Genomic DNA, 9,262 nt, shown 5'->3' with positions numbered 1-9,262 from the left:
TAACCATCCTTATAACCATTACTCTGAATTCTTTCTCTGATAAGTTAGTAGCCTCAATTTCATTTAACTTCCTTTCTGGTGATTTCTCTTTTTCTTTCCTTTGTGGATTGCCTTATTGTCTTCTCATGCTTTGCTGTAATGTTTTAACTGTAGCTCAGATTGCTTTGCTACCCAGTTTCTTTAGGGTATGGTGACACTGGTGTGGCCTCTCAGGTCTCCTGGGCTTGGTATTCTACTGTAGCTCCTTACTTGGGCTATTGGGGTTCTCTTGATGTAGGCCTGTGAGCTGGAAAGGCACAACTGAGGTGTCTAGAAGTCAGCAGCCATGGAGGGGGGTGTTCCAATTTTTGCTGTCTTATGCCCTTGGTTGAAATCATGCGTGCCCCACAGGGACTCACAGTGGCACGCAGGAACCGTCTTTTGGGGTGGTGGGGCTCAGGAAGCCTGCGTTCTGGCAAAACGTGACTGTGGTGTCCAGAGTTCTGTAGTTGTGGGGTGGGTAGAGTCAGCTTTTGCTGCTGCCTCCATGGTTGAATACATGCGATTCCAGCGGCTGCTCACAGAGGCACCTGTGGTGTATTTGCCAGAAAGGTGTAGTGACTCACTCTGAAGGGCCTTGGCACTGAAGCCACTGGATTGTAGTGTCTGTGGGCAGGTATCCCAGAAGAGGGAATTCAGCGTTTCTACAGCCCAGAAGTGCGCCCGTGTTTGTTTAAGTGCATGACCAGCAGGGCTCGCAGTGGGGCCCCAGGGCTGCCTGTGGAGCGGTGATCTTAGGAGACCTGCACGCTGGAAAAGCATGCAACTGTAGTGTCCAGATTTCTGCATCTGTGGGTTGGGGAAACTCAGATTTTGCTGATGCACCTGTGGTGGATAGGCTCGCATTCCCTGTGGCGGCACACAGGAGCACTCGCAGTGAGTTTGCTAGTGCCGGTGCACTGAAGCACTCTGAAGGTCCCTGGCACGCTTTGGGCAGGTATCCAGGATTGGTGAATTCAGAATTTCTACTGCCCAAGGGAGTGTGTCCCTATTAGTCCAAGATCAGACCCAGCAGAGACTCACCGCTCCTTCCCCAAAATGCCCTGTGGATAGATGGGCTCAGTGGGAGTGAACATCTGTGGCAGTGCAGTTCTCTGGCACTGAGCTCTGACACACTCTGAGGGGCCCTGGTGCTTAAGTTGTGCAGCTGGGTGTGTGTATGCAGTTATTGAGGCAGAGGGAATTCAGAATTTCTACTGGGGGTAGTGCGCTTGTGTCTGTACAAAATCACACCCAGCTGAGGCTCACAGTGACTGCTGAGAGAAGGGTATGCAGTGGTGTGCCTGGGAGACCTGCATGCGGGAGACCTGCATGCTGGAGATGCACAAAAGTGATGTTGGAGGTCTGCAGATGGGGAGGGGGTGGCTACACTTACTGCTGCAGGCGTGGTGGAGGTCCCAGGGTCTGCGAGTCTGTGGGTGTGGCTGCATGATTTTGGCTGGAGTGGCTGCCGGGTCGCAGGCAATGCCCAAGGCCTGTCTGGGTGATGGTGCTGCTGAGTTCCTAGAAGAGGCCGCTCTCCCATTCAAGATGGCGTGGGCTCCGTGCCCCGGTCCCACAGTCCAGGGAGTGCCCCCGCGGTGGTAGTCTCTCTGTGTCCCATAGAGCCTGGTCTGTCAGCCTCTGCTGCTCCTGCTGGATTTAACTGTCCCTCACTCACTCACTCACACACACACCACACACATCCACACACTCTCCTTTCATCCCCTCACTCACTCACTTCCTATCCCTCACCTCAGTCCTGCCAGCCGCCACCTTCAATAATCTTTCCCCTAACACTTTTTTTATACAATATCTGAAGTTGATTGACTCCCCCCTAAATATTTTGCTGATATATCTTTCAGTGCTAGGTCTAACACAAAATGAGCTTATGGAATAGAACCTCAGTTGTAGCGGAAACAAAGAAAAAACTTCTTGTGTTTGGTTTGTTCATATTACTAATACATCTGATCTGAAAGACGGTGAAAGTAAATTTCAACCTGTCCTGAAATTGGCCAGAGCCTTTCATATGGAATGTAATGTTGTCAATTTCATTTGCAGTATACTATCAGCCATACCCAACTGGAAACAAGAACACTGCAGCTCTCAGTCTGGCATTATGATCGATTTGGACATAACAGCTTCCTTGGGGAGGTGGAGATTCCTTTTGACTCATGGAACTTTGAAAATTCAAGTGATGAGTGGTTTGTACTTCAGCCCAAGGTAGGAAATGCTTCCAGATTAGTCAAACAATTATACAATGAGTCAAGTTATGAGCCGCATTGATATCTTCTAATTTTCAAGGGATAATCTAAAAAATTAGTAGTACAACTAATTTTGGAATCATGTAATAAATGTAAATATATTCTTTTGTAAATCTTTATTCAATACAATGCAAACCACATAATCACATATATTATTGCAAACCACATAATCATATATATTATTGCAAACCACATAGTCATATATATTAAAATATGCTTTACTAAAAATATATATCATTTGGAGGTCTCTATTGATAAAATAAATACATGATATGATCCTATTTGAAAGAAAACACATTCATTTTCACATAAACAAAAACAAAGAGAACACATTCATTTTCACATAAACAGAAACAAATCTATAGAGCAAGATCAGTGTCAAAACATTCTCTCTATCCCCCATTCTTTATAATTCAGGCATAAGCAGGAGTTGTCTTACCTTGGCTCACATGAGGAAGTGACCAATAGCTAATATATCTGGTTTCCTACTTTCCTACTTTTGAGATTCATAACCCAGGACTTGAGTTATAGTCAGAGAAATAATCTCTATGCTGGTTCTAGAAATTGATAATATGGTATGTTGTAAACTACCTTGGATTCATTCAATGCAGCTGGAATCCTTCTACAGGTAGTCAAGAGTAAAGTGGAAAAAAAAGATCATATTTACATAACCAAACATTTTTCTTTATATAGAAAGACAAAAGAAGAAGAAAAAGCATGATAGTAAAGATAATGGACTCAAATGAAAATTCCTGAGTTTAATTCTGGTAGCTTCATGATTGTCTGTGTGAACTTGGGCAAATTCCTTAACTTCTCAGGTTTTGGCATTCTCATTTGTGATATAATAATTTGGCATAGCTTATAGGGATGCTACAAGGTTTGAATGTGCATTTTATGTGATGCTCACAGTATTGTGTCTGGCACATTGTAAACTCTCAATAAAGGCTAGGTAATATCTAAATTATATCACAGTCCCCTTATTGCAATTGACAGAAATCCCAACCCATACTGCTCAAAAAGGAAAAGGAAATTATCGGTCAGTGATTATCAAGCAGGGCTTGATCTACTTCTCTGTGTTGACCTAATTTTCAAACTTCATACAGTATTTGCCTTCTTCACTAGCTCCAGGTATGTTTCTTTTGGACACTACACAATTTCAAGCCTCCCATCCTAGCACCACACTGTCTAAGAGAAGAGGGAGTTCCTCCACCTCCAATAGTCTAACCAATACCCTGGGCCTGGTTATCCTAATCCTAGATTATTTGCCCATCCTGAAATGACACTTTGGCCATAGAAGTGAGCTATGTTGACTTATTTAAGACAATCAGAACACATCCTGGTCCTAAAGGTGGTATTGCCCCAGAGGAAATCCAGGTATAGTAGTACTAAAGGAACGGTGAGTGGATGCTAGACAGGAAAAAGCAACGGGTATCAACAATAACAAATGTTTGGGTATCAACAATAACAAATGTTGATCATCATCAGTAGCAGCATTGTTCACATCTAATGGTTACAACAACCATTGTGAGCTAAGTATCATTATCCTCATTTTACATAAGGAGACTGAGACCCAGAAATTAAATACAACTTTCTAGTGGGATTTTATAAATTTTGGTCTCAAACATAGTGGCAATAACTACTGAAAAAAAATATTTAGGAGGTATAATTTGGCTGTGAGTAAAATTGACAATATAATAAAAATATTTAAACATAAAATAACTGCAAGCCCATCACTAACATAAATGTGATAGAGATACAAAGTACAATAATAACAACAAATGATTCCACAATAGTATAACAGTCTTCTGACAATATTTATGGAAAATATTTGGTCATTACAGCTTTACATTTCTTGGAATTGAATGAGATGACTCACCATAATGGATGGCACTAACAATCTCCTATCACTTCATTCCTTTTGTGTATGGGTGAGCATCATAAAATCATAGATAGAAAATGTCTAAGGCATCATATGATGCATGACATAGATGAAGGATGATTAACATGCATTTTAGTACGTAAAATCAACTTCTTTACCATAAATTTAACTTTAAAGCATATTTGGGGCTCTTTGGAAATCAGCTTAGAATATCCTCTGTGCTCAGGTAACAACAACTTTTCCAGGTAATTACTTTCACATTGCCATTGAGTGGTTTCACTTTCTAATACCATAAGGAGAAGCATCTCTCTGAGCCTGCTCAAGGTAGAAAAGTTCCGATTGTGTTTAATATCTGTTGAACTCAGTTGGTTCTCTGCCAAATGACTTTGGATTCCTTTCACCAAGTTTGTTAGAATTTTTGCCTCCAACCACCTCCACCTGAAACTCTCTTTAGAAAACTGTCCTCGGGTTACTGTGGCTTTTTCCACATGGGAAAAGAGCCAGAAATTCTTTGGAGTTTATGGATCTCCTGCAACAAGGCAACTCTTAACCAACACCTGATAGGTGGCGTGGAGGAAGGGATCTGAAAACTCAATTCCCTTACTTAGAGTTGGAAAAATTTGAAGGTGTTACTTATATTCCAGAGCACTTCTGCTGGATCAGTCTCTGTCTTTGCCTGTATCCTTCTCTTCCCTGACCTGTTTCTCCCACCCCATCACTGGATTATCCTGAGAATACTTTCTTAGTCACTTGTATAAGAATCCTCATCTCAGAGTTCACTTCTGGGGAACCCAATATTAAGTTAGTGTCACTAATCCATGTCATCTTCCTCTGCCAAGCTTCTTCTGAAACATATGGAGGAAAGGCTGCAGGTTTGCATTACATCCAAAAATGAAGGTGGGTATCCTGCTTGGTATGCTGCATTTCACTTCATTAGTGGCTCATCCTCAGGCTGTGCTGCGCTCTGTGTGATGATTAATTATCAGAAGTTTCACTTAATTCTCAATCTCTTGGATCAGTCATTTTGATGCAGTAGTCACTTCATTAGCTGCTATTTGAGCAGCCCCAGAGACTTGATATTTCTTGTAGATTATCCAGCTGAGGAGGTGAAATGTGAGCTACTGGAACTAATTTATTTAGTAATAGAGGATCAGAATTGATATTCCCCAAGCTTTTGGGAATACAGATACGTTTTCGCAGTGGGGAATATTGGAAAGACATAGTCTCTTACTTCTTATTGAGTCTGTGTTAGTGGAAGCCCCTTAACACTTACCTTTGTTTTAGTTAGGTCTTACAGCACTAAGCCAGTCAAGAAGCTATTTCAGACCCAGAAAGAATTCAAAATACCAAACATACTATAAAGTAGTTTCACTGTATAATTTCCATTTTACTGCATGATATGGAATTGCTTAGTAGCTATAATGCATTATGTTACTGAAAGGCATGTTAGGTAGTTAAACAAGAAGGGCTTGTTAGTATGAATTACCATTCATGTGTTCCCAGAGGCACTATTATAAATACAAGTACCTTTGAAAATCAACAGCCAGTTTAAGTGGTTTTCCAAGGAAAATTTCTCTGTTCTGCCTTCAGGCAGAGAGTAAATATAAATTCCTGTGGAATTGATACCTAGCTAAAAGGCTGTTTCTTTATTGGGCAGTTTAGTAAGACATTGGTTTATAATTTATTATCCCATCTTAGACCTGTAAATGCACTGAGAACTCTGCTTTCTACTCTGATGAAAAGTGGCTCCCTCTTAAAAAACAAACAAACAAACAAAAAAACAACCCAGAAGATAATGGGTTGTAATTATACTGCACCCCTGCTCAGAAACCTGACCACTTTTAATGTACTTTGAATAAATCCTAACCCTCACCTTGGCACTCAATGCTCTCTTGATATAACCCAGTCTTTTGAAATAAAGGAGGATGTCGGTGCTCTTCCCATATCCCTATTTCCATGCATACCTGGCTGTCCATGGCTTCCACTCCCACCAGCCAACACCTCTCAGTCTTTGTAGGCTGCTGGAGTGGGTTTGATCTGTGGGCATGGGAAGCCAGAATAGCCTGGGTATTTAAGTCTCCCGGGGATTGAGGACAGAAGGAACAATCACTCTCACTCTCTTGCCTCCTATGGGGCCAGCTCTGAGGTGCTCTGTCTTGTTTATAGATCTCCCTGTGGGACTGAGCAAAAGTTACTCTTCATGAATTTTTGCCTTATATCACAACCTTGTGAGTCTCACTTCACTTTCTGATCCCACTTCTCCACTACACTTCCTAGTAAAACACTCTAACATAAGTTCATGTCTTAGGGTCTTCGGGGAACCCAGAGTAGACACTTTGCTTGCATCTTCCTTGCTACCATTTTCCTGTACACACACCTCTAACCACACCTGATGTTATTTTACTTCTTATACACGTTCTATTCAGTTCCCACTGTATTTTGCTCATACTGCTTTCTTGACCTGGACTAACCTTCTTTCCACTCTATCTTCATCTGACATCATCTCTCCTAATCCAATCTGGATTACTCTTTTTCTTTCCACAGTGGCTTATTTGTACTTAATTGGAGCAACTATCATCATTTGTATGACATTGAACTTGCTATGTAGTAGAAGCCTAGGAGAAGACTCCCAGAAATCAGAACTAATAGTAGGTTTATTAATAAAGTCACATAACATACACATATAAACACATTTCTAAGGCATTTCTTAAATGTTTATTTTAACTTAAGTAAATGTGCATTTGTTTTCAAGTCTTTTAATATAGGAACAATTCACTTTATTTAATCATGGTTTCAGTTACTAAAATTCTGTCATATCTTTCTGGAATAAATGCTACCCCTTATAAATCATCATCAACAGCTTCAAGTCTTAATTTCTCCACAGGGAAACAAGAATTTAAGAATACTTTCAAAGCAAAACAAATATAAAATCTTTCTAAATAGTCATATTTTTTCTAATCTTTTATAGCTTTGAGCCCAATAGCTAATTTATTTTAAAATCTTTAGCTTTTCTAAACTATTCAATTTAATTTTCATAGTAACAGCTAACTTTTTGTACTCTTTGGTTTATTAAATTATACAATTAGAACCACAAAGAAACCCACCTGGCATAAAGAGCTTGGGAGACTAATGCAGCTGATTCTTGATGAGCATGCAGTTCAACTGATAAGCGCAGACATGCATGGTCTTTGTAGAGAGGAGCCTGCTCTTCATTGGGAATGGAGAGCATTAAATAATCTAATAAATCAGTTAAACGACAGGATGCCCAGCCAGAGTGGCTCAATGGTTGAACATCGACCTATGAACCAGGAGGTCACAATTCAATTCATGGTCAGGGCACATGCCCAGGTTGTGGGCTCTATCCCCAGTAGGGGTTGTGCAGGAGGCAGCTGATCAATTATTCTCTCTCATCATTGATGTTTCTATCTGGCTCTCCCTCTCCCTTCCTCTCTAAAATAAATAAAAATATGTTTTAAAAAATAAGGACAATGATAGAGCTTCTTCCTGTATGTGTCCTGGATAGAATGAAAACTCATTGAAAGTAGGGTCTGTGTCTTGGTATCCCTCCACCATTTGACAAAATGCCTTAAAAGAATTTCTACAAGAAGGCATTTCATATGTGCTGGTTGAATGTAATTCTGCTACTTTTGTCTGAAAAGGAATTGTCTGAGAAGGAGAGCATGGTGCCTTAGAATTCCTTTGAAATAATAAAAAAAAAATAATGCCCCTAAGCATTAGATATGTGCAGAGTGCAAGGTGACTCCCCCATCTTGGCTTTCTTTTGTATGTAATTATGAAGCTACAAGACTTCATATTTCTTGTTTCCTAATGTTACAAGATTTGAAGACTATTTATATAAAGTCACCAATATATTTTAAGCTAAAAACCAATGAAACATTAATAAATCCCAATAATACACATTTTTAAAAATACATATGTTTTTGTTGATTTGAGAGAGGAAAGGAGATAGAGAGAGAGATAGAAATATTGATCGAATGCCTCCTGCACTCCCCTTACTGAGGATCGAGCCCACAATCTAGGCATGTGCCCTGACCAACATTCAAACTAGTGATCTTTTGGTTCGCTGTTGAGCCATACTGTCCAGGCACCAATAATGCAAGTTTTTATCTCTACTAATACATTATATATTAGCATGTGACACTTGCACATATCACTGTTTTCTGCCAACATATTTTCCCACCTGAAGGTCTTAGCCAAAAGCAAATAGAGCCTGTTCCCACGTGTACAAAAATACTACACTAAACCTTAGTGGTGTAAACAATAATTTATTATTATCATTCATAATTCTGTGAGGTAGCTGGGCTCACCTAGGTGGTTCTCATTTAAGGTCTCTCATGTGGTTACAGCCAGATGGGAGAGTAAGGCTGAAGTTATCTTAAAGGTTGACCAAGCTGGTCAAGTGGCTATCTCAAACTTGATGTTGGCTGCCAGCTAGGAATTCAGCCCTGACAGTAGGTGCACCTACGTGTGGCATGGCCTCTATCATGGGTTTTCAGAGGGAATATCCCAAGAATATCTATTCTAGGAGATAAAGTAGAAGCTGTTAATCTTAAGGATCAGACCCCAAAATTTGCACATTGTCACTTCTGCTATCTTCTACCAGTCAAAGCAATCACAGAGCCCATTCAGATCCAAAACTAAAGGACAAACACCCCACTTCTCATTTGCTATAGTATCAAAAAAGTAGTGACCTTTTGAATCTTCCATAATATCCATTATAATTTTTCATTTATGACATTCTCATGAACTAAAATTTATTGAAACTTCAAAACAATAAGAGAAGTTCTTTACAAAGCACTTGTTCTAAAATAATCAGATTAAATATTAGATGAAGGGTGTTTCACCATGTAATCTCATTTTTGCCCCTGGTAATATGGATGAATAAAATACTTAAATGATTTCCCACACTTACTAATAAGTTTTACCACAATTGAGATGAAAGAAAGCCCTAACCGGTTTGGCTCAGTGGGTAGAGCATTGGCCTGCAGACTGAAGGGTCCCAGGTTCAATTCCAGTCAAGGGCATGTGCCTTGGTTATGGGCACATTCCCAGTAGGGGGTGTGCAGTAGGAAGCTAATTT

General features: G+C 40.2%; 1 protein-coding gene across 1 annotated transcript in view; it reads left to right on the top strand.

Annotated features, from left to right (window-relative positions):
- Positions 1-9,262, top strand: part of SYTL5 (synaptotagmin like 5) — a gene marked incomplete at its 5' end in the record, with an annotated part of 95,912 nt that overhangs the window by 47,987 nt on the left and 38,663 nt on the right. Inside the window, one exon of the mRNA XM_006768677.2 lies at positions 2,080-2,241. Coding sequence (XP_006768740.1) covers positions 2,080-2,241 — 162 coding nt within the window. The remainder of the gene's footprint in view (positions 1-2,079; positions 2,242-9,262) is intronic.

This window comes from Myotis davidii, unplaced genomic scaffold (assembly GCF_000327345.1).
Source record: "Myotis davidii unplaced genomic scaffold, ASM32734v1 scaffold1263, whole genome shotgun sequence".
Classification (NCBI taxonomy): domain Eukaryota; kingdom Metazoa; phylum Chordata; class Mammalia; order Chiroptera; family Vespertilionidae; genus Myotis; species Myotis davidii.
Note: the sequence above shows the minus strand (reverse complement) of the source record. Positions and strands in the feature narration are given on the sequence as shown.